The 26456-nt window shown below is 37.6% G+C and overlaps 1 protein-coding gene across 3 annotated transcripts in view; it reads right to left on the bottom strand.

Annotated features, from left to right (window-relative positions):
• The window catches only part of casp2 (caspase 2, apoptosis-related cysteine peptidase), a 45468-nt gene that overhangs the window by 13734 nt on the left and 5278 nt on the right, over positions 1 to 26456 (bottom strand). For all 3 annotated transcript variants that reach the window (XM_079837526.1, XM_079837527.1, XM_079837528.1), the window contains 6 exons: positions 8894 to 9043; positions 7921 to 7996; positions 5298 to 5389; positions 5020 to 5199; positions 4811 to 4939; positions 4531 to 4621 (listed from right to left, as the gene is read on the bottom strand). In XM_079837526.1, coding sequence (XP_079693652.1) covers positions 4531 to 4621; positions 4811 to 4939; positions 5020 to 5199; positions 5298 to 5389; positions 7921 to 7996; positions 8894 to 9043 — 718 coding nt within the window. The remainder of the gene's footprint in view (positions 1 to 4530; positions 4622 to 4810; positions 4940 to 5019; positions 5200 to 5297; positions 5390 to 7920; positions 7997 to 8893; positions 9044 to 26456) is intronic.

Below are 26456 nucleotides of genomic sequence, written 5' to 3'. Positions count from 1 at the left end.
CTTTTTTAGCTTGACACTGACGTTTGGTAGTATTTCCAGAGTATTTCACGTTTGTGTCACACAGCTTGCAAACCAACCGCGATGCTTTGTCTAAGTCAAGGGTCTTTTTTTCATTTGAGAGCTACTTTTTTAAAAAGAAAGTCAAAGAGAGCTACTCATGTTATATAATACTTAAAACTCTTAAATAATGCATCATAATTCTCATATTAACAGCTATCCAAACTGTTTTACACCTGAAAGAGTATAGTAGTAGTTCCAGTAGTCGGTACAATACCACTATTTTTTTTTTAAATAAATGTTTTATTATATATGATGATAATCATAAGTAAATAATACATAAACATGTAAAGGCTGTATGCTGTTTAAAAGTAAACATTGTTTATAAATGAAAGATCAAGTGAAAAATAAGCAACCATTAATAATTATATAATTAGTATTATTTATTTCATAATTATTATTATTAGTAGAGACGTATTATTATTACATAGAGACGTAGCTTAATGTACTGTAGGTTACAATCTGTAGTCAATCTCTTCACGTTAAACCGAACTTTTATTTTGACGGGTTGCCGTGATTACCAGTGTCTGTGTTCATGATGATATGACAGTGGGTGCGCGTCTTATTCAGCTCCCTAGTTCAGTCAGGGCACTGATCAGGGATCAGCCCATTGACTCATGTCCTGATCAGTGCCCTGACTACTGAACCAGGAGCAGAATGAGACGCAACCAGTTTTCTCAAATGAAACGGTAAATGGTAAATTCTCATGAAGTGACGGTCGGCAGAGACTACAAGAGCGAGTGCGCGCGCGGCGCTCGTCATCCACACAGACGCAGAACATGCAGGAGTAATATTTAAATAGTATTTTGCAGTTTATTATTTACAGATACTAGTATATATTCGGCTTCGGTCTGGAGCCCTGTGCTTAAATGAACACGGAAGCGGCTGAACGCTATGGTGAGCTATTTTTAGAACAGACCCGCGGGCAACTCGTGTGGTCCTTGCGGGCGACTCATGTTGTTGACCCCTGAGTCTAAGTCGTCGCTTTCCTTCTTCTTTTTAAACCCAAAGTGCTCCCACACATCTGCTTTTAAGCATGAAGGCGCTGGATTTATATTCGCCGCCATTTATTTAAATCTCCTCGCTCTGACTCCGTAAACAACAAGAGGTAGACGTCGGCGTAAAGTTAGTAGTACGGGACGGGTAAGTTAACTTGCTCTACAGCGGTACTAGCGGCTGGCTGACCAAATCGCTCTTCCTGCAACGCAAATGGGGGTAAACACGGGGATTTGAATGGGACTTATGGATGTATCGATACTCGCGGCTTAAACATCGATACTTTCTTGGGAGAAAAAATATCGATTTATATCGCAGAATCGATTAAATTGCCCAGCCCTAGTCTCAAGGTAAACTGAGCTGTCTGTACTGGTCATTGCATTGTTGCATATTCTTGGGTGACAGTTGTGGTGACACCACTCATTGTCAATGCTGTGGAAAATCCTTTTTTTATACCCTAATAGGGCAACGTATCCTGGGAGATGCATACTTTTCAAAATGCGAAAAGTCTGAGTCACATATAACTTAATTTTCTTTTTCAACATCTTAAGACAATGCTCACAATTAATATTAGCAGTTGTTTTACATTATTTTCTGAAAAAAGTAAGATTAATAGATGCCTACTTTCTACAAAATCAGAATGTCCAGCACCATGGGTGGGTGTGTTGGCTTTAGGTCAAACTGACAAAACGAGCACAGAAAAGTCACATGATCCACATACTCCAAACAGACTAGGGCTGCAGCTATCAATTAGGGATGGCGAAAACTAAACATTTTCTTGACCGACTACCAAGCCTCATTAGCCGGTTGAAACCGGTTAACCGATTAGTTTAAAATATGCTGCGCTATTTGAAATAACAGCCGCGAGCCGCGCCTGCAATTTCGCAGCTCTGTCGCATCTCTCTGCCGCTCTGCCTCCCGCTCTCACACACACAGTCCCGGCGCCGCCGCCTGCCTTCCACTCACGTCACTTTTTTAAAATCCCCTACAGCGCGAAACATGAGTCCCGCAAACGCGGCGCTGAGGAGCTTGTTTTTTATCGGAAGACAAATGGCTCCTTAGTCTCGAAATGGTTTGGGTACAAGGTGATCGCGTTGAAAATAAAGGCATTTGTCTAGCGTTAGAAGCTCATTTGAAACATTGCCGCGGCTGATTAAAGAAAATGACAGCTCCGAAGAGCTGTTTCGTTTAGTTCGAGGTAGTGCTAACAATAATAAAGAATGATGATGATCAACACCTTATGTGTCACCACTGAAATGTAGATAATATATTAATAATATATTTAATAATATATTATTAAATAATAATATATTTAATAATATATTAGTAATATATTTCCAAATGTAAGCCCATCTTATGCGGAATGTTGTCTAATAGACTGCAACACGATAAAACCAATGGATAAAACAGGCACCTTCAGAATGCGTAAAAGACGCACCGGCCAAGGCAGGTCTAACTCACTGTGCGCCTTCTAATTAAGCACTGTATCACACAAGTTGCAACTTACATCTGTGTCGTTCTTTTTGGTGAAATGGTCCCACACACTACTTTTCTTTGCACGCTTCATACTGTCGTCTGCCCTGGCTCTAACCGCAAACCTTGTGAGCGCGCAAACCCAAACGCTGTGACCTCGCGCCAAATGTTTTTATTGGTTTGTTAAGTACAAACAGTTATGAAAAATTGAGTGTGAAGGATTTCTTCACTTCACACAAAAAGATTTTGGAATGAGATGGCTAACTGTAGTAGCGTTTAGTCCACGGTCTATAATAGCCTAATTTAGAGATCACTTTTTTTTTTTTTTTTTACCAACAACCGACAACTTTGATCGGTTAACGTTGATACGGTCAACCATCGGTCAAACGTTCATCGGTTAACATCCCTACTATCGATTCTTTTTGTAATCGATTAATCTAGCACTTAATCGATCAATTAATCAGATAAAAAAAAATTGTGTGTGGTTTTAAACAACCAAAAAAAATAATGCATAACGAAAATGAAGAGGAAAAGCAATTTAATTTATTAATATGCACAACAGGTTTCGTGCTGTAATCTAGCCCTGACATCAAAGTAAATATCTGTTTTATGTAGATTTCTACACCTGCAGCATTTACCATTAGGCTACAAACAAATAATATGTAATAATATAACTCTTCCCAGAGTATTTGGATCTTGTCTTCTTTGCAATGTCTTTCAGATCCAAATAAAAGCATTCAAGTGTGTGTGTGTGTGTGTGTGTGTGTGTGTGTGTGTGTGTGCGCGCAATCGTGCCGTGCGTGAGGAAGAGTGACGCCCCAGTCAGACCAGTTGCTTCATTGCAGTTTGGTACAGCAGAAATACATACATTCATTTTCAATAGAACACTGCATTTGGCTTGCATCACGGTGCATTTTAGGTGAAGCATCCATTCGAAAAATCGCGTCACAACATTACGTCCCGGTGTATACAGTGAACGCATGCTGAAATTATTGTTGCGTGGCTACATAAAAGTTTAAGCATATGTGATGCATTGCCGTGATTGGTCTGACTGACGCGTGAGAGACGAGGGTGCATGCGTGTGTGTGTGTGTGAAGGGGTTCTTTTTTTTAGGCTATACTCTCTTGCAATTGAACGTGAATACGTTTACTACTTAAAAACATCAAAGCTAAACATCATATCTAGTCAAACCGCATCACGACATCGCTACAAATACAGTATGAGATTAAAATCAGCGAACATCAATGTATAGGCTTAGGCCACGTTACCATTGAAGACGTATTGCTGTTGAATGCCAGGTCTACTTTGCAGTAGACAAATTGCACCTTGTGCTCTTCTTTTTTAAGAATGTAATGATCCCGAACTTTAGACATTCTCTGCCGTTTATGGACATCTTTACTCTCCGTCATCACACCAACTAAATCAATGCGCTATGGTGTGCTTCCTGAACATTGAACAGCGGTCCGTCTGAATCAGATCCCTGCGCGTATAGTGCACGTCATAGGAATTTAACAAGGCTTCGAGGCAGAGTTTTTGCCTAGAGGAATATTTGTAATCGAGTTAATCGAGTAACTCGATGAATCGTTTCAGCCCTAAAACAGACCCAACTATGATATTGACAACAGTACTGGATGAAAATTCTCTCTCGTGCCTCCTTCAAGAGACTAAATGTATCCTGTGGTACACGTTGCCTGTTTAAATGTTAAGATAATGAGAATTAGAGAATTATCTTTAAAATTTAGATTTAAATTATTTTTATTTCAGTTCTAGATTTTGACATTTTAGTACATCAACATTAAATTTTTTAAATTTTTTAAGAATAAGATTTTCATCTAATATTTCTACTTTATTTTATTTCAGCTTCATTTCAATAAATAAAAATGAGTTTTAATTTTAGCTAACAATAGCAATACTGAGTGCGTCCAAATGTTTGACTGGTAGTGTACATTTAAATATATATATATATTTTAAAAAAATCACTGGTTAAAGACTAATAACTCTCACCTCCTCGACAAGCCTGAATGAAGAACATCTTTGGCTTATTCTGGAGCAGAGGGCAGCGGGCGTTATCAAAAACCTCAAACACCCAGTCCAACTGAGAGACAGAGAGAGATTGAAGAGTTTGAATCTTTGTCTGAAGTTTAAAAAAAAAAAGTTTGATATCTAAAGGAATCTTTTGCAAGGCAGTAAATTTACTTTACAGGGAACACATATATTAAATGTACAACTGTATGTATAACTAAGTATTAGTTAGTTTTTAATTAGGTATTAAAATCAGGTGCACCTCCAACAACTGTCCGTCTGTCCCGTAGATAGATCCCTCAACACCATGAGAGAGTAAACACACAACAGCGCAGTCATACTCTGCATGCTCCTGCCGCTGGGCAAACTGTTCTAGACGCCCACGCATTCCCTGAAAAACAAACACAAAAAAATAATAAATCACTTTGCAGCTTTGCAGGGCAGTCTGACTTTGCAGTGTGTCTAACTCACCTCTGCTGTTAGGTCTTTGTGCAGGCTGACTGTAAAATCCAGCTCCGTGAGAAGTCTCCTCAGCGTCTCCTCATCCACCTCTCCTCCCCTCCGGATGTCCAAATCAGTGTTTGCAGAGTCAAACCTCACATTACTCAGCACCAGGGCCAATCCTCGCGGGCTGGAGCGCATTGGGTAAGCCTGGAAGGAAAGACATTTGCATAGAGGTTCACACTGAGCTAAAATAGCGTAAAATATATGCAAATAAATTGAAAGAAAAAGAGTTTGTGTCCTTATACCTGTGATCTGTGGGACTGGTAAAATTCCGGTGAGCAGGGAAGTACAGCTGTGGTCACGGGAGAGTCGGCATCTAAACACATCTCCATGGACTCTAAAACATACAAAAAATACATACACATCACCCATTTCAGCTCAAAATTATTAGGTTTATATCATAATTTACTTTTATGCATTAAACATGCTTCAGTTAGTTTCCGGTCCTCTAATTTGATTGGCCAAGCGGTGTTCCAAAAGCTTTAACTAAAACTATTGAATATATTTTTCGGTCATTGAAATAAAGCTGAAATATAAATATTACATGAAAAACCAAAAAAAAAAAAAAAAAGTACTATTAAACTACTTAAAATGAACTATTTTACAAAATAAAAATTTAACTAAACAGAAATAAAAAAATAAAATAAAAAGCACAACAAAATGACTAAAACTTAAACTAAAATTAAAGCTGCACTAGATAACTTTTGGATATATATATATATATATATATATATATATTAGTGCTGTCAAACGATTAAAATATTTAATCGCGATGAATCGCATTAATGCCATAGTTAACTCACAATTAATCACAATTAATCGCACATTTTTATTTATTCTAAATGTCCCTTAATTTCTTTTTGTCCCATTATTTTTTCTTATTTTAATGCTCTTATCAACATAGAAAAGTGGATCGGCTGGCTTTATTCAAATGTTTGTTTTATTGAAAACAACATTGGCATACTGTAGTGTTCGATTTCACACCAACATTCTCACTTGAAGCAGTCATTCACACTTGGAGCAAATAATCGCTCACACAATGTAACACTGTCCATCAATAAAAGGGTGAAAAAAAATACTTTGTTGCACAAACAGCCCCTTCAACAGCCCTTTCTAAGGGATCAAAACAGGGTGATACAAAATAAAATTACAAAGTGCACATGCAAGGTAAACTAGGACTCCGCCTATAGTGCAGTAAAACCAGGGGTCGCCAACTAGCGGACTCCGGTCCAAATCCGGACCGCGAAGCCTTTTGACGTAGGCTAATGAAACAGTTAACGTTGCAATGCTCACTGTTACTACGTTCAGACCCAGATGCGCTGTCAAGCATGCAGGTGCGTTCACACCGGACGCGAATGACGCGACATGCACGCCGCTTAAAGGCCTGTTCACACCGGGACGATTTTCGCGCGCGTTTATCGCCGACGTTTAACGCCTCGTGACTAAACAATGGGTGCCAATGTGGGTGTGCACACCGACGCGTAAAACGCCAGGCGTAAAAGCGTCATTTAAAAAAAACGCCTCGGGTTCGTTTTTTTATTTTGACGCGGCGCGTTAAAAACTGGCCGACCAATGAGATCAGCGCTTTTGTTCACGTGCCTGGAGCTGCTGAAGTGACAGTAAAACACGACTTGGTGGCGCTCAAGCACAAAATCGGTCTTGCCGAGCACACATTGATACGAAGAAGAAGTAGTAAGTAGACAAAGAAGAAGATGGGCTGCTAATGCTGCTTGCCAGTTAGCAACAAGTGTGTGAATGGTTTTGCCATAGACATAATATATCTGTGGTTTTGGCAAGCACGTAAATACTGTCTCTCCTTTTCTTCTGTGTGACAAGCGAGTGTCAGAAGCTTAAAGTGCCACAGCACCACCTTGTGTACCGGGAGCGCATCTACTGAATGTGCACGTTCACTCGGCGCAGCGCCAGTGGAAATCGCTTGGGTGTGAACACTCAAGACGCGCCGAAAAACGTCACGAAAAACGCTGGCGATAAGCGCGTGCGATATTCGTCCCGGTGTGTACAGGCCTTAATTCGCGCCGCAGAATGTCTATTTGCGTCTTTGCATTGACTTAAATCACTCGCGCAAAACGCTTCATTCGCGTCCGGTGTGAACGCACCATCAGAGCAGAAAGCAGCGCTCAAGACAAGCACTTTTAGTTGAAGACCCCTGAGTTAAACCATGGCATAATACGTTTCTCATTTCGGCGTCTCACGCTTGCCATCCACGTCTACTCTTTTAATGGCCCAAACAAGTGTGGGCAGCCGCAGCGTGCCTGATGTTTTGTTTCCGGTCTAGCTACATCCGGAGTGGTGTTGTAGTTTTTCTAACGTTACTAGTTGCTGCAACAGCATGTGAAAAAACTACAAAGTTTGTTAGACCAAAAAGAACGTTAATCTCGCGATAAAAAAATTGACGCCGTTAAAATAGGTTTGCGTTAACGTCGTTAATAACGCGTTTAACTGACAGCACTAATATATATATAAAAAACGAAATATTATTTAAAGGAACACGCCACTTTTTTTTTTTAAATCTGTAGTTATGGCTCTTCTATAGTTACATTGTGTACTAAGACCGACGGAAAATGAAAATCTAGGCCGATATGGCTAGGAAATATTCTCTCATTCCTGCGTAATAATCAAGGAACTTTGCTGCTGTACCATGGGTGCAGCAGGCGAGAAATCTATATTTTTTACCCAGCCCTAATATAAATATTACTAAAATAAAACAGCACTGTCACATTGACTGTTTGTAAACTCAGCTTATCAGTGCATGTGTGCACATTAGATGAATTCCACCATTAGCTTAGTCTGTGTACAGCATGTTTTTTTTGTGCACAAACACAAATAAAAACACCCCAAAGTGCTCACCATGAGTCCTGGCTCTTTTCACAGGTATCACACATTCCTGAGTTGGGAGAGACAATGAGGGCTCTGAAAGGCTTTTCTGTAAAGATTAAAAACAAAACACAAAATCACTCTCCTACATTAACTACATGCTTTATATGTGAATACACACCACACAGAAAGTTCAAGGCAGTGTATAACTCATTGTTCCAGGGGAAAGGAGAGTTTGTACTTCACTGCAGTTTGGGTGTGGTAAACTATTGACATTGCTGCACAGCAACTTCCCCTTTAATCCTACTCTCTCTCCCTCTCTTTTATTCCACTGAACCAGCTCCGACCTCTGTGGGTGGCTCGATTTCTATGTCTCTAAGGTTATAAGATTGATCCCACAACTCTTCCTGTCACTTATTGTCTGGGGAAGATTTTGTATTTTGGATAAGAAAATGATTAAAATAGTTTATTATATATAAGCCCGGTTTCACAGACAGGGCTTAGACTAAGCCAGAATTCAGCCTTACTTCAATTAGCTTTTATAAATGTGCCCTAGAAAAAAAAAAAAAAAAAAAAACATTACTGGTGTGCATCTTGAGGCAAAACAACAGCACTGACATATTTTAAGATCTGTCAGTGCAAATTGCTTTTAGTTAAAAAAGCTCAAACATGCATTTTAGTCTAAGACTATTTTATGCCTTGTCTGTGAAACCAGGGATAGTGTTTGGAAAGCGATATATATAAAAAAAAAACGAATATGCTTTATTCTCTTGTCATTAAGTGCAGATCATCAAGTAAATAGCTGCTTTAGGGGACAATTATTTAGAATAATGATTCACAAAGTTTCTTCCTCTGACTACAACACATCTGTTAACCTTGTGCTGTCATCATTGAGGAAGTCTTTCCTAGTCCCTCACTATGTGATCGCTGTAATCATTATGTTCTTATAGAAACCTGTCAAGTCAGTCTAACTGGGTGTGATCCTGAAGTGGAGGCACCAACTTACGTCTTTCTCTGTGAAGTCCATAAGCAGTCTGCAGAGGTGATGTTGCTCTGTCGCCTTAAGAGCATCACAGAAGCTGCTAAATGCCTGAGGGCCACGTTTGGGCAAAAGCATCAATAAATAGCGACTCTTGCCCTGGGACGTCGATTGAGCCTGAAAGAATAAAAAAAAAAAAAAAATCAAAGCATTATTTATGAGGCTTTACACTAGAGGTTGGATTTTGCCGATACCTTCAACCAAGTTGGGCAGTACCTGCTAATAACCAATTAATTAACTTTTTTTTTTAACTAATACTGAATCAAAACACAGGCTAAGTGCTGGATGAATAATAAAGAGAATGAACCATGAAAATGGATTGAACTTTTGAAATCTGAATATATTAACTATATTAAAATCAATTAAAAAACATGTATAGTATGTGGATGTTTTACAAAACTTTGCAGTCTGTACATGGCCGTTGTTCTTCCAAGCAGTATGAAAAACAAAACTTTTATTCAAATTCTGAATAGATTATATATAAAGTGTGAAAAGAGATCTCAATTTCTGTTATAATCAACGAAGCTGCATAATGAATCAGTATTAACATTGTGTCTACACATCATTTGATATAAGAAGAATGTGCAAAACTCAGCACTGAATAACTCCAGCATTATGAGCAATGAGTGGATTAACTTGAACTGACTAGGGCTGCACGATTAATCGAAATCGAACCGCAATCGCGATTTTGGCTTTTGTGCGATTATGAAAGTATATAAATATATACTTAAATATATGCCCAGCTTAATAGTGAAGATATATGCCCTCTGTGATCAGTAGTAAATGTTGCTCCGTCTGAAAGCAGGGCGAGTTTGAGTTGCTTATAATGTGTTTGTGAAAAACCACAAAAAAATTAAACAACGTTTAATATGTTTTAACTCACTTCATAACGTCAGTCGAGTGTTTGAAATGTCCTTTTTGTGAGCTGATGTGGCTTCTTATCACAGAATGAGGCAGACAATGTATTATTTTATAACATCTTATATAGTTATTTTTATTCAGCTACAGTGTTAGCTTTATATTATATGATAGCATTATAATTACTTCTCTCTGAGACACATGTGGAGTTTCCATGAGGGCGCCCTCTGGCTTCGAGTATGAATGAAACATGAGTGTGTTTAGCGCCCAGCAGTGCTCACTCCATCCTATTTTGGGTAAAAAAATAGGAAAATAATACTTCTCTCTAAATAAATGTATATGACAAGCCATATGTTTTTCTTTTTCTTCTTTTTACAGGAGTTTTTTTCCCACAGTGGATGCATAAGAGGCTTATATTTCATATTAAAGATGTAGACTTGTTCTGATTTTGCATACCTCCTGACAAAAATGAAGAAATTGATATCACGAGAAAAAAGCACAGATTTTTATTATAATAATATATTTTATAATAAATCCTTAGATTTTTCTAGTGATTTTTAGTCATAGGCTGTCTGCATGTTAACAGGTAACCTGCAGTTTTTTGTAAAATAGGTTTTCTGTAAAATATAAATATTAAATGTTATATTTATTCTTAAATAATCTATTTATTTATTTTTTTAATAATGAAAATGTTATTGTAATAGTAATATTTCTTATTTTGTTAAATATTTTTATTTAGTAATAATAATCAAATCATAATTTATAAATTAATATTAGTCATAATATATGAGCACAAAATGTTATACATGTATACACACTCTTTTCATTTAAAAAAATAATAATAATATTTAAAAAAACGCAATTAGATATTTTCCCCAAACCGTGCAGCCCTGCTTCTGACTAACTTGAACACCTCTGGCCATTAAGAGTATTGTTGGGTATTGTTTGAATTTTAGAGATTCTGATTCAGATTCTGCTTATCGCAACTGAATACCATGAACAAAAATCAGCCGCCTAAAGAACAACTAACTAATAAACTAAAATACATTTAGCAAGAAGACAGAAAGAGAACTCAATTAAGTATTCGCATATTTGGCTTAAATGGTTTAAAAATCACATTAAAATGCGCACAGGATTCGATAAGTGGAATACAAATTTTTATTTTATAACAAGTATCTGATTTTAGAATTGGAATCGATTTTCGATTCCCAACCCTATTGAAGAGATCAACAGACATGTCTGTGATTGGCTATACTGTGACTGGCTACGCTGCAAAACACATTGTAAATAGAAACCTTTCAGGGCTCCAGACTAACTTTTGAAAGCAGTGGCACCTTGGAAAATTTATCAAAGTTAAGTTAATCATAAAATTACAATTGTTTTGCATTAATAATTGTAGTTACTAATAATATTACATGTTTATTTATTGTAAATGTAACAGCAAAGCACAGAGCATAAATGTATATGCAAATAAAATAAAATTAACTTTTATCAATGACAGTAACATGTAAAAACTAAATTTTGATAGGGAAATGTAAAATATTCCTAAATAAATGGTCATTGATGCTCCAGAAGGAAACATGATGCATTAAGAGCCAGGAGTGAAAACTTAATCTTCTGTTGCTTCTGAGAGGAGTATTAAATGAAAAAATATTTCATTTAAACAAAATAAGAAAAATGTGGACATCTTGTTCAAAAGTTTTCACCCTTCACCCATAAAAGCACCAATGGGAGTGTAAAGTTCTGCACATGATCTACTGACGACGGGCAAATCAATGAACACAGACACAGCCAGAAAATTTGCAAAATGACCAACACAATCTACCAGGAGCAGCGCAAATTAGCGTCAGGTTTAAGACAAACAAGTAAATAATGCCGCAAATACCAGTAGATTGACGAGCGTAAAACTTAGCAAATCACCTTGCAATTCTCCCCTCCCATAAATTTTGCGTCTGAAAGGGAAACTCCAACAAATTCATATGCAATAAGGTCAGCCGCAAAAATAACTGTATCCACACCTTTTCAGCTCTAATTTTTCACTGCGTGTCTTAAGTAAATCCTGGCAGTATTTTAACGCCAAAAGAGGGTTTGCGCTGGCACAAGCTAGCCCATAGGCTGTTCTCTACTAATGAAGCAAATAGTATTTTAAATTATGACAGATATGACCAATATCGGTTATCGTTGCTGATTAATCTGCAAAAACGATGTTGACCAAACAGTTAACCTACTTTACACATCTCTTTCACTTTAAAATAAAAATTACCCAATGATTTACTCACCCTCAAGTAGGGCTGCAACAAACGATTATTTTAATAATCGATTAATCTAACGATTATTAGAACATTAATCGACTAATCATCGATTATTGTCATTGACATCAACATCTAATCAGTAAATTTTGAAAGATTATTCAGTTTTTTCAATTAGTTAAAACATTGAGTTATACATATTCTTACTATAATATATAAAAAAGAAAATCACTTCAGCTTTTGAAATGGTTGTTTTAATTAACTTTGAGCCAAGTTCTCAGAACTCAAATCACACATAAATGCTCTCTAAGCATTGTTTAAATATTCTGTTCTCTTTCAATTGAAAAAATAAATAATAATAAACAATAATTAGCTGCATTACAGACACAAAATTTAAATAAAAAATAGATGTTTGAATGTAAACATCTCTTGGCAGCAGTATTAAGAGCTTAAGTTGTAAAACAATAATAGGCCCCACTGCTTTTCTTAGAACTGAAACAGAAAAAGAGGACATTTACTTCAGGACAAAAAGAATGGTAAAAATATTAATCTGCAAATGACATTGCAGACAAAATGACAATATTAATCTCTTACATGACAACTGAGCTGACAGATTCTCATTCACCTTTTAATTAACAATAGGAAAAAGTAATTGACATGATATTCTTCCTAACATCGCCTTTTGTAAGTCTTCAGGCATATGGAGACTGATCAAATAAGTCAAACAAATCTGAACACATCTTGCTAGTTCAGATTTGTTTGCACTCCGTCATTCGCGCTGTTTTCTTCTACCGCAACATTTGTAAGGGCTGCATTACACTCGACAGCGACAGCGCCGTAGCAGTCAAATAGCGATATTGCATGCCCTTACATTAGGTCACATGAGATCAAACGACTACTCGACAACAAAGATATTTGTTGACAATTTTTTATCGTCGATGTTGGCAACAATGTTGACTAATTGTTTCAACCCTACCCTCAAGCCATCCTAGGTGTATATGAATTTCTTCTTTCTGAAGCCAGAACGCCTTCCGTATTCAACTTACGCAAAAAGTGTAACGGCTCTCGCTCGCAGTTCAAAACGAACACATAGTGATACATTGTGCCAGTTACGCTTTTTACGCAAGTTAAATGCGGAAGGAGGTCTGGCGGAAGCTAGATATTTTACTTTATAAGGCCTTTGTTACGTTTATGATGAATGGATGTACTTTTTTTAAGCTTCAAACTCAGTGGACCCTGTCACTGCCATTATAGTAGTTCCATTAAGCTTAGAAGCATCAGGATATTTATTAAAGGGGTGATGAATTGAGTAATCAACTTCCCCTTGAACTTTTGATATATAAAAGGTCATGGTAATATAAGAATATCCTGTAAGATTAAGAGCTGAAAACTTCTTTGTTAGTCAAAGAAAAGCTTTTATAGACACCAGGACCATCAAACGATCGATTTCAGAATGTGCCTGGCTATGACGTGAGAGTGTAGTGAACAACGCCTGATTCTGTAGCCCCGCCCACCGACTTGTGCCCCTAACATGACAGCTAAGAGCAGCATAAAGCTAAACAGCATCGAATTTCTAAGCAGTAAACATACCACATAAGCTTTTCGGATTCTGATTTTTATTAAGCATTCGGATTCCAATATTATGAATGCATGGATGAACTTTATTTTTAATGAATATCCAGCTCACGTGGGAAGACATTGCAGGTGTTCATTTAAACACGGATTCGTTTGTAAACAAGAGACTGGATTTTAGAGCCCGACCGATATATCGGCGGGCCGATATTAGGCTTTTTCCAAACTATCGGTATCGGCATTTATGATGGCCGATAAATGAATATTTAAAAAAAACAAAACAAAAAACGGACGAAACACCGCTCGAACACATTGAGTGTTGGCGTTTCAAACACATTGAGTGTTGGTGTTTCATAGTTTGTCCATCAGAGGGCACTCTACAACGTGCCGGGTTGGCAACACCAGCTGATCCAGCTGAGCGCAGCATTCACAATACAACGGTGATCATCCGTGAAGTGCATGTAAGTTGGCAACGAGACATACATTGCTTGAATAACAATTAAAAAAACATCCCCATCAGTTCTCTTAACTCAAATAACATGACAAAATTTGTAACTGCTAAAATTTGTAACTGCCAAGTAGGGATGGCTCGATACCACAATTTTGTCTTCGGTACGGTACCACAATCTAATACCGAAGTACCGATATTAAATCGATACCATACAGGGTCTGAATTTTGATGCGGGTATTGCGCATAATTTTACTCACTCTCGCAAGTTTTGGGTTTATGAAGCGGGAAATTACAGCAAATGTTTATTATTAAATTAATAAACAAAGATTATCACATCAATCAGTCATTTGGAAACTTTTTTGTAAGTAATTTCAGCATTACTGCGCGTCTCTATTCTCTCAAAATGAGCAAATTGCTTCTGGCTTCAAAAGACATCATGCAAAGCAGTCTGCACGCTCAGATTCAACACTTTCGCTTCCGTTGCGGGACAGCTGACGGAAATCACTGCGCACGTCTTTTTAAACCTCGCCAATTTTAACATGCAAGCGATTTTATAGCATTTCGTAATACATATGGGATGAGAGCTCTTTGAGAGAGAGCTTTCTTTGCGCTCATGCCAACAACAAACACACACACACACACACAGGCCTAAAGAGCTCAGGCCTAAAGAGCTCGCGCATTCCAAATTAAATTGTTTTTCCTCAGTCAAATACACACAAAATTATGTCAAAAATGTAAATCTTTAGTGAGTAGTCACATAAACAGAGTTGGGTATGTCTTTCGCGGATGTAAATAGTGCAATAGTATGCGTGTAGATATTAGGTCTAAAGTAACGTCACTGGTTGAAACGAACGCTGGAGATTTCATTATATTTAAACTATACGATCTTATGTATGTGCGTTAATCAGTGTTAAAAGAAAAATGTCTAAATTAGATCGTTAGAATTATGCACTCACCTGTCGATCTCATAATGTCTTACAAGTCAGGAATTAAGTGGCCGATGCTTGGCAAGGTTTGATGGTTCTTCAGCAGTTTTATAAGCAAAGTAATTCCAAGTTTCACGTCTACTCCTCTCTTTTTTTAATGAGTTTTGTGCGTGTTGAGTGAGATTCAACTGCTGTATTCATCTTGTTCTGTTGCCACATTTGCCGGTTTCACGTCAGTTTGGGTAGCGCGCTGCCACCTAGCGGTGTACTTCGGAACAGCAGCATATACCGAAATGAGCAAAATCATGATATCGTACCGTTTGAAATAAAATATATACCGGTATTTTTCCAGTACCGGTATACCGCGCATCCCTACTGCCAAGTCCAGTTTTGCTGTTACATGTAAGCCAAGAGAGCTGGGAAACGCTAGGTTGTAACAGTTGACTGACTAAAGCCCTATTCGGACGGGATAAGTTTAACATGGGGAGGTGGGGGTAAAGTAATTTTACCTCAGGACGTCTGTAATGTTAATGGCCAATTCACACGGGATAACCAATCTCAGTAAAACTAGTAGAAGTGGGAGGGGTAACTCGCTTTACGCACCACCGTAACCTTGTCGTCATGTGCGTTGCTTCCTGTTTTCACGTGAGCAAACACACAATATATATGTGTGTATATATATATATATATGTGTGTATATATATATATATATATGTGTGTGTATATATATATATATATGTGTGTGTGTATATATATATATATATGTAAGTGTATATATATATATATATATGTAAGTGTATATATATATATATATATGTAAGTGTATATATATATATATATATGTAAGTGTATATATATATATATATATGTAAGTGTATATATATATATATATATATATATATATTAGGGTGACCACCTGTCCCGCTTTGCGTTGTACCGCACAGCATTTTCACCCCTTGTCCCACATGTCGCATATTGAGAAAATATCCCGCATTTTCACCAGTCTGTTGATTTTTAATGATCATATTGAGAAAACATGCATGCGTTCTTTTGGGGCTATATGCAACTTTTTCCCCAAAATAAACGTAACAATAGCCTTATTTTACCATTTATGACTCAAACATCTCCTGATGAGCATACTGACACCTTGTCCGCTCACAGTGGGTGCACCTATAAGCCTGTATCCTATTTTTCCTATTTTCTGGCGGGTCGTTTTTTTCCCGCGCTGTCTGCGGATGGGACGTCACCACCGCTGCGAGAGCGAGCAGAAAATAAGAGCAGTTCTGTTTTTTGGCCACAGGTGTCAGTCGCGAGTTTAAATTTCAGAAAAACGCATATAGCCCCTTTAAGAAAGCATTTTATTTATTATTTTTGCTGCATCGTTTTTCACCTATATTTAAAAGCGCTTCGTCAGAAGTAACATCTCGCCTTACACAAATACAAAAGCCGTTTTTTAAACCATATCCAATGGTTGAAAAGAAAGGAGTAAACACGGTCACTAGTAGGTTGTGACGGCTGTCAATCAAAATGTGGAGCGGTGATTCGTTCCATGTGTTCCCTGTCAGAAAACGAATCGATAGTTCTGTATATAAATGAAATATATATATATATATATATATATATATATATATATATATATATATATATATATATATATATATATATATATATATATATATATATATATATATAAATAAATAAAAACTACACCCCCCCCCCCACACATACACAAAAAATATATATATATATTAATATATAAGATTAACTAATTTAATGTTGTTTTATTTGTTTCATTATTTATTTAGTTGGATTTTAGTTGCACTTGTTCAGAACTGTTTCAAAAGTAGTTATCTGCATGATGCCTGCTGCCTTTGGGCTCAGTGATGTTGAATTTAAGATTATACAACCGTTTCAGGTTATGTTTTAGTGTTGGTAACATGTCCCACATTGTCCCACACAAACTTAGTAATCGTCCCACATTTGATTTGTTTGATGGTGGTCACCCTAATATATAAACATTTAGGTCCAGTCTAACGATTCTGTTTGGATTGTGTTGGTAAACCTAGAGCTAAAAGAAGGTGCTTTCGATCTTATTTTTGCTTTAAATTGTATGCGGAAAATACTGGAGGTTTTCCACAGAGTTGTCCCACCCAGTGACGCTGCGCGTAGGGCACCAAGTGCTCCGGGGAGCACCACAAGAAAATGCTCTCTCTACCCTCCCGCGGCTCTGCAAAATTTGCGAACGCTGTCACCGTGGGCATCATAAAGTGATCGCGCTTAAGGCCAATTTATACTTCTGCGTCGAGTGTACGCCGTAGTGTACGCCGTAGGCTACGCGCGTAGCCGACGTCGTCGTGAGCATTTATACTTCTGCGCTGTTGTCTGCGTCAATGTGCAATTACACATGCAGACGCTAGTAGGCAGTGTCCTCCGGCATGTTGGTGTAATCAAGAGAACAGCCGAAGAAGAGGCAGCTTGTTGTGTAGAATCTGTACATTCATGTCGGAATATCAGCAGCAGTGAGAGAGCGGCTTTTCTTGCAGCTTGAGTTGTTGTATCTAATACAAATTAAGCATCTCTAGTTGATTAGTAAAGTTAAATAAGGCGATCTGGCGCTGGAATGTGTTTGTGAAATCATGCGGAGCTCGTGGCCGCTGTTTTCAGTATCGGTGGCTCAGCAATCGATTGCTGTTGCGGAGACTTCATTCACGAAATATACCCTAATGTGTCCCTGTTCTTGATATACAATTACTGATTAACATCTTTGGTTTTAATGAGAAAATAAATAAACTATACTCAGTGGATCTATGTATTTATTTACTACCATAAAGAATCGCTAGACTGCAAAATATTGTGTTATAGCAGACATAAGGAACTATCATCCAATTTCTGGACACACACACACTCCTATCGCAGATTTTTTATTTATTTATTGACCTGAGGGAAGGGTTCTGGCAGACCAATCACAGCGCTTGCGGTCCGCGTAGAATTGACGCGTTGTTACATTTTTGGAGAGGTGCGCGTCAGGCTACGGCGTAGGGTACGGCGTATCCAACGCGTCTATGCGTAGGGTACGCCGTACCCTCTGCGTGCACTCGACGCAGAAGTATAAATTGGCCTTTAGGGCATCAAAGCGGCCAGCGGCGGGACTGGTCCTACCACCTACAACGAAACCGAGTGCTTCTTCAAGCGCTTCCATGCTTGCAAAACATGCCAAAACTACTTTTAAACAGGAACTGATGGAATTTTACCGTACATTTTTACAGCGGGTCTATTCGAACGGGATTAGTTTTACCCAAGGTCATTTTTCCGGACCTTTTTACAGAAGGTAAAAGTCTCCGTAATCTTTACTGACATTGTCCGTAAAGCTTACCGAGATGGCACATTCGGACGGGACTAAAATCACAGAGAAACTCTGATAATAATTACTTTACCCCCACCTCCCCATGTTAAACTAATCCCGTCCGAATAGGGCTTTAGTTTAACTCGGATAATGTGACTGAATAAGATGTATTTCTTTAATAGTCTGACAGTTTGACAGCATGAGACGTATCATCTCTCCCCTGCCCGTTATTTTGAAAAAGTATTCATATTTCTAAATTATGACTTATCATAGACGCTAACCACAATGCTAGCTAATGCCATGGCTATCAGTGGGAGACCGCTAACATTAATGCGCCTTGGAAATCACAACAAACTTATTCTGCCTAAATAAAGTAATGATTACTGTATTTATAACTAGTATATTTGTAGTTCCAGTCCCTGCATTGTAAATCGTAAGTTAAGCACATGAGGAGTGAACGAAAGTGCGTGACTTCGTTCAGACGCAGCATTAACGAGTCACATAATCAATGGATTTACTGCATCATCAGTAGTAGTAGATTTTAGAAGGCAGGCAGCAAATGATGATTGAAAATGGTTTGTTGTAGCTTGATGGATAGAATTAAAGAGTGCATGTAAAGGGATAAGCAAGTTGACATTGTAATTATAAGGTAGCTCATATTTATACTGTATATAGTTTATATTTTGCTGTTGTTGTTATTTATCAGAACTTCTAGAACTTAACTGAATATTTTTTTCCAGTCTTGCTCAAAGTTATATTTATAAAGCTTACTACATCTATTAATACTGGTAACTTTGATTTTTTTGTTTTGTTTTCGTTATTGTATTGTGTTTTCGTCCAAACGACTTTAATTTTCAGATCTTAAGTTTGTATTTTTATACATTTTATTTATCAGAACTTTAATATATTTATATGTTCCTCTGTTCTGTTGTGACAATAAAACAAACAAGTTTATTTTTAAACTGCATTTTCATATTATTTTAGAGAGGCTGAGTTATCATGAATAACTACAAATAACTAATGTAAGGGAAATTTGTTTAAATGTTTTTACGCGTTTCTGTTATTTTATTTATTTTTTAATTTTTTAATATATATCGGCTGATATATCGGAATATCAGATTTTTAAATTACCAAATATTTGTATCGGTATCGGCCTTAAAAATCCTTTATCAGGTTCCGGTGATGGCGTAACGAGATAGACGTGTTTGGTGACCGCTCTCCGAGATTGATAGAAATACCCACCAAAACTCGATTTTATATTATTCATTATTAGAATAAGTTAAGTATTGGAGTGGGGTTCAAAACATTAAAGGCCAAAAGACGCAAAATGCCCAAAGGAGACAAAGCAATATCCGCGACAAAAGCTAGCAACGTAACCGAGCACGCTAACACGAGCCCGGGCGGAGCTAGCAAAACTTCGAGCGCTATATTGGAAGCAATAGAAACGCTTAAATCCGAACTGAAGGAGGACAATGTCAAACTGAGAAAGGACATCAACACCTTGAGACAGGAGATGGGTAATAAATTTGACAACTTGACGGAGGAAATGAGAGGTTTGACTGAAATAATGGAAGAAGCTGAGAATCGCGTGGGTCGTGTTGAGGACATGACACTGGATTTGACCGAAGCGCTGACTGAAAGCATTAAGCGACAGAGGAGAATTGAAAACAAATTGACCGATCTCGAATCCAGATCCCGAAGGAACAACATTCGCATTTTCGGGGTAGGAGAAGGAGAGGAAGGGAAATCAGTAACGCAATTTGTGACAGATTTCCTGAAGCGCGAGTTACCTCTGCCAGCGGATTTGGATCTGAAAATTCAGCGAGCCCACCGAGTCTTTGCAGCCAAGCCTCGACCCAATAATAACCCGAGACAAATTATAGTCAATTTCCAAGAATACACTACTAAAGAGATGGTCCTCAAAGAAGCCTGGAAAAAGGGACGCATTCAGTCAAATGGGAGAAACATTTATTTTGACCATGACTATGCAACTGAGATCGTCCAAAAACGCATGGCATATCAAGAGATTAAGAAAGTGCTGAAGGAAAAAGGTGTACGTTTCCAAACACCCTACACGAGTATACGAATCCATTGGGAGAGTGGCGTTGGAACATACAGCAGCGCACATGAAGCTGGGCTGGACTTGCGGAAGCGTGGCTTTGAAGTGGAGGTGCCGACAGCGGCTACGGAAGGAGTCGCTATGGAGACTCGACTACAGAGGTCCCTGGGATGGCAGCGGGAAGCGCGTCCTCGGCGAGAGCACAGCTCTACTTCACAGAGGGCAAAAGAGAAACTGATGGAGTTTCAGAGAAGCGGGAAAAAATGACTGATTATTAGCGTCTGCACCATTGACACAGGAAGGCCTTTGCAATTCAGTGGACTGGAGGAGAGGTACCAGAGAAGGAGTTAGAACGTTGGACACTTAGGATGGAAGCAGTTTCCAAACCTTACATAGGGCCCTCCCCTTACCGAGGACACTACCCTAGGCCTACCAACGGGGCCCAGTTGGGAGAGACATTTTTCCCCTTGAGTTGGAGCCACAGGTATCCCCTGTATTATTGTTCTTGTTTATTTTATTTTTCAAACTCTTATGTTCTCGTTCTTAGTTTCTGTTCACTTGTGGGGTCTACAGCATTAATATACTCAGGGCATGAGTAGGTCATGTAAACTGAAAGTTGAGACAATAAATGTAAACGGCCTGGGCAACCCGATAAAGAGGAGCAGGGTGTTAACGAAATTGAAAAGGGACAAAATGCAAGTGATATTCATACAAGAAACTCATATGTCAAATGAAGAACATGAGAAATTTAAAAAACTTGGTTACATAAATTCCTTTTATAGCTCGTACAAGAATAGCAGAAGGAGAGGAGTTATTACCCTAATTTCGAACACTGTTAACTTTGAAATGATTGAGGATTGTTCCGATAAGTATGGCAGATATGTGATTGTTAAAGGGAGGATTGACAATACTGTTGTCACATTAGTGAATGTGTATGCACCCCCTGAGGAAGACAAAACATTCTTTAACTTATTGTTTGACAAAATAACAATAATGAGTGAAGGGATTTTGATATGTGGAGGAGATTGGAATACAATTTTGAATTATACTAAAGACACAACAAGTACTAAAAGATATAAAAACATTAAATCCAAGAATCTTAATATTCTAATAAAAGACGCAGGCCTGTGTGATGTCTGGAGGGATCTGCATCCATCAGAGAGAGACTATTCACATTATTCAGCAGCTCATAAGGTACATTCAAGGATTGACTATTTTCTGATGAATACTAAAGATAGACACCGGGTAATAGACTGTGAAATCGGAATAGCAGATGTGTCAGATCACAATGCTATATACTTAACCATATATCTTGATAATCCAAACAAAACAACATTATGGAAAATGAATGTTAATATTCTTAATAATGAAACTGCGGTGCAAGAAATCAAAAAAGAAATTCAGGACTGTATAGCCAATAATAAGGATGAACAAATAGAGCCAACAATATTATGGGACACAGTTAAAGCAGTGATGAGAGGAAACCTGATTTCAAGGCTAGCTCACATTAAAAGAAAGAAAAAACTATTACAGGCTGAATTAGAACAAAACATTAGAAAACTAGAAAAACAACAGCATACAGATAAGAGTGAAAAATTAGCTGAAATTATAAAAGGAATTAGAAAACAATTATCAGACATGGCAAATGATGAGACTGGAAAGAAACTGAGATTCACAAAACAAATATTTTATGAATCAGGTTCCAAAGCTACTAAAATACTAGCAAAACGATTAAGATCACAGCAATTAAGGAACTCAATTAACAAAATCAGAGACCCAGAAAGTAAGGACATAAAATATGAACCTGAAGAAATCAAAAATATATTTTATAATTATTATAAAACTCTGTATAATCATTCAGAACAAGTAGATAGAAAAGAAATTGAAGATTGTTTAGCTGAATTGGATCTCCCCTCCATAGGAACTATTCAAAATGAATCATTAAATACACCCATTACCAAAAAAGAGCTTGATAAGGCTATCAGTAGATTGAAAAGCAATAAAAGCCCAGGGAACGACGGCTACCCTAACGAATGGTACAAAGTTTATAAAGAAGACCTTGCCCCTCTATTATTGGATTCATTCAATTGGACACTCAAACATGCAATATGTCCACCCTCATGGAAAGAGGCCATGATAACAGTCATACCAAAGGAAGGTAAAAATAAAGAGTTATGTGAGTCCTATCGTCCAATCTCCATTTTGAATGTTGACTACAAATTATTCACGTCTATAATCGCCAGAAGATTGGAAACCTTCCTCCCAGATCTGATAGATGAGGACCAGACGGGATTTATAAAAGGTCGCCAAGTGCAAGATAACATCCGGCGCACATTACATATAATCCACGAAGTCAATAGGCAGAGCACCCCTACAGCCTTAGTAAGTCTTGACGCGGAAAAGGCGTTTGATAGAGTCAGCTGGAACTTTCTTTTTGCGGTTCTGAAAAGAATGGGTTTTGATAAAACTATCATTAAATGTATACAGGCCCTGTATGATAAACCAGTGGCTGGAATTAAAATAAATGGTGACTTAACAGACAGATTCGAGCTCTTCAGAGGGACAAGGCAGGGATGTTGTCTGAGTCCTTCCCTATTTGCCTTGTTTATAGAGCCTTTGGCTCAGTATAAGACAAAGTAAAGAATTTAAAGGAGTCACAGTCGCTAAGGATGAACATAAGATAGGTCTCTTTGCAGATGATATCATAGTATATCTCAGCAATCCTGATTATACGTTTCCTAAACTTTTAATGTTACTAAAAGACTTTGGAAAGAAATCTGGGTATAAGTTAAACATTTCAAAGACCCAAGCCCTTTGTATAAAATATGGACCAGCTGACTCAATTAGACGATCATACAAATTAAAATGGGATTCAGGAAAAATAAAATATTTAGGTGTTTATCTGACTAGAGAACTAAACACATTATATGAGGCTAATTATAGTAAAATTAATGAAGCTATACAAAAGGATTTGACAAAATGGGCAACACTAGTAATGGATCTAAGTTCAAGGATAGAGGTGATAAAAATGAATGTGTTGCCCAGATTATTGTACTTATTCATTTCACTGCCAATTTGTATACCAAATACTCAATTTGGTAAATGGGATAAACAAGTGAGTAGATTTATCTGGAAGGGGGCAAGACCAAGGGTGAAGCTTAAAACTCTACAGCTAGAGAAAAAAAGAGGAGGACTTGCTCTTCCAAATTTTAAAGAATATTTCCTAGCTGCTCAGTTGAGATATATAGTTTATTGGTGTTCGTCAGAATATTACTCCAAATGGAAACACATTGAGCTTAACTATGAAGCATGTCAACCACAAACGAGACTGGGTGAGAAAGCATCTACCCAACCGACAGAACCAAATCCTATAGTAGATAAAACAATCAAGATCTGGTGGGATGTAGTGAATAAATACAAAATGGAGGGGGAATGCAAATTGTTGATCTGACCATTGCACTCTCTAAAATTCAGAAGTGGTCAGATGGACAGAACTTTTACAAGATGGACTGACAAGGGAATCACTGCAGTGTGTACATTAACAGATGGGAAAAAGTTTAAATCTTTTGAAAACTTAAAAAGGGAATTTGACCTGGAAAACTCTGATCTATTTAGGTATTTTCAACTAAGACATTTTTATAATACAGACATTGAAAATCACCTTTCTCAAGAGGGCAGTGAATTAATAGATATGATCGCAGGGGCATACAGACATTTACCTTCAAAAATTGTATCCAAGCTGTACAAATGTTTGCAAAATTGTAATAGATCTGACTCATTATATATAAAACAGAGATGGGAAGCAGAACTGCAACTTAAACTGTCAGAGAATGATTGGCATTCGATCTGTCTTCTGCAACACACTTCTACTAGCTCCAGACAATGGAGAGAATTTGGCTGGAAGAATTTGGTTAGATACTTTATTACACCCCTCATTAAAAGTAAACAGTTAAAAATCCCCCAACATTGTTGGAGACTCTGCGGGGATGTCAATGTCAATCATTCCCATGTATTTTGGACATGTACAAGAGTCCGCCCCTATTGGCAATCTATTGTAACAGAAATGGAGAAAATTTTGGGTTACAAAATACCAAATGATCCACAGACTCTGTATTTAGGCCTGTTAACTAAAGATGTTATTAGAAGAGAAGACATTTACTTATTCAAAGTGATGCTGATAACAAGTAAGAAAGTTATAACGAGGAATTGGTTAAAAAGTGAGCCTCTGAGACTGGACCAATGGAGGAATATCATGGAGGAAATCTTTACAATGGAAAAAATTACTTATGACCTGAGACTGGAAACACAAAAATGTAAACTACGATGGTTGAAATGGACTTATTATGTAACTCACTGAAATGTATGAAACAAATGGGAGACTTGTATCTGTAGTACCCTACCAGTTGTTATTTTATTTTGTTCTCTGTGAAAATTTAAAAATGCAAAAATAAAAAGTGTAAAAAAAAAAAAAAAAAACATCCTTTATCAGTCGGGCTCTACTGGATTTGCAGACAGGATGAGATTACATGAACGAATTAAGTGTTTAACAGAACATACCTCAGCACGCTGTCACAGGCTGGAAAATAATTTATTTGTGGTGTTCTTGGTTCATTACTGTCTTGATGTGCGTTGTTCACTCTTGACTCAATATTTGAAGGGCGTGCGCGTGTGTGTGTACGGTTCGCGGTTATATTCATCGATCGGGCGGGCCAAGTAACGTTAATAAAAAAATATAATTCCAGTCAATTGCGGGTGGATGAGAGATGAATCATTGTGTTTGTTTGATAAAGGCATTTTTCGAGCCCTGGATGTGGGCTGGGTGATTAATTCCGGTTGCCGTTTGCCACACGCTTTCACTGACAGGGGGAGAAGCTCATTAAATATGCAAAACTGTTATCCAATCTTAGCCGTGGGTGTTTACTTCCAAGTCTTCAGTGCAGCACGCCCATAAAATCCGAGCGGGCAGGAGAGAGCCTCAAAATCAGGTTAGAAAATAGCCTATTACTTATTCATTATGATGTTTTCGAATGTAAAAACCACGCAAACGCAATAAGTTGACAACAGTATACATTTTTTTTAAAAGCCAGTTCATGACCCCTTTAATATAACTCCGATTGTGTTCATCAGAAAGAAGAAAGTCAAATACAGCTATGATGGCTTAAGGGTGAGTAAATCATGGGGTAATTTTCTTTTTAAAGTTTTTTTCTTATCAGTGCGAAATAGACTCAAAATACTCCGTCATTCAGACAAGTGTTATAATCTGTTAAGTTTCTACTTTTATTTGTGTACACTCGTGCATGCTAGAAATAGAACCGACGCCTAATTTTCACACGACACGCAAGCGTGTTGGGAGCGTTTCCAGGCAAAATCGAATAGGAAAAGATATTTATATGTCATTTTGACACGAATACATATTAATAAATGGCATTTTGATGTTTGAAAGTCTCTAGGTTGACATAATAGATATAATTGTTATTAAAAAAAATTATAATAATTATTGATTTTCAAATATTGCAACTGTCATTACAGAAAAAAAATATTCTGTAGCCTATTTTGCCGTCAATAGCCTACTTCCCGACGTTGTCTTTGCTGTATCAGTAGGCTATATATTTATGTTTAACATGAAGTATAGGCCTTCCACAACTCTCTCCCCATATGTCGAACAAGGGTGATCCTAGCAGCAGCAGTGGCGCATCAGACACGTTTCTGATGTGCAAAGACATAGAAAATGCCATGCAGCCGCCACGCAACAGAAACGCCATGCAGCCAGTGTAGCCGGCCTTAATGTTGAAATGTGTAGTTTCGCCCACACTAGTGGCACCTTGCAAACGACCCTTTCACTTTGTGTCATGAGTAAGCAAAATTAGCAGACCAACACTCTGTCTAGAGATGCAAGCATCTCACTTATAATAAACCCATTCAAACAAAAATGTATACCCGAATCCAAAGACACCCGTAAATGTGATACATGGAACCGACGCGGACCCATCTATTATTTCAAAGCTGGGTCCATGCAGACACAGACCCGACTGGACCCTATCATATTCCACAGCAAATTGTTGTTAAAAAGTA

Source organism: Gobio gobio (genome assembly GCF_949357685.1).
Source record: "Gobio gobio genome assembly, chromosome: 15".
Classification (NCBI taxonomy): Eukaryota; Metazoa; Chordata; class Actinopteri; order Cypriniformes; family Gobionidae; genus Gobio; species Gobio gobio.
This window is presented reverse-complemented; position numbering and strand designations above follow the sequence as displayed.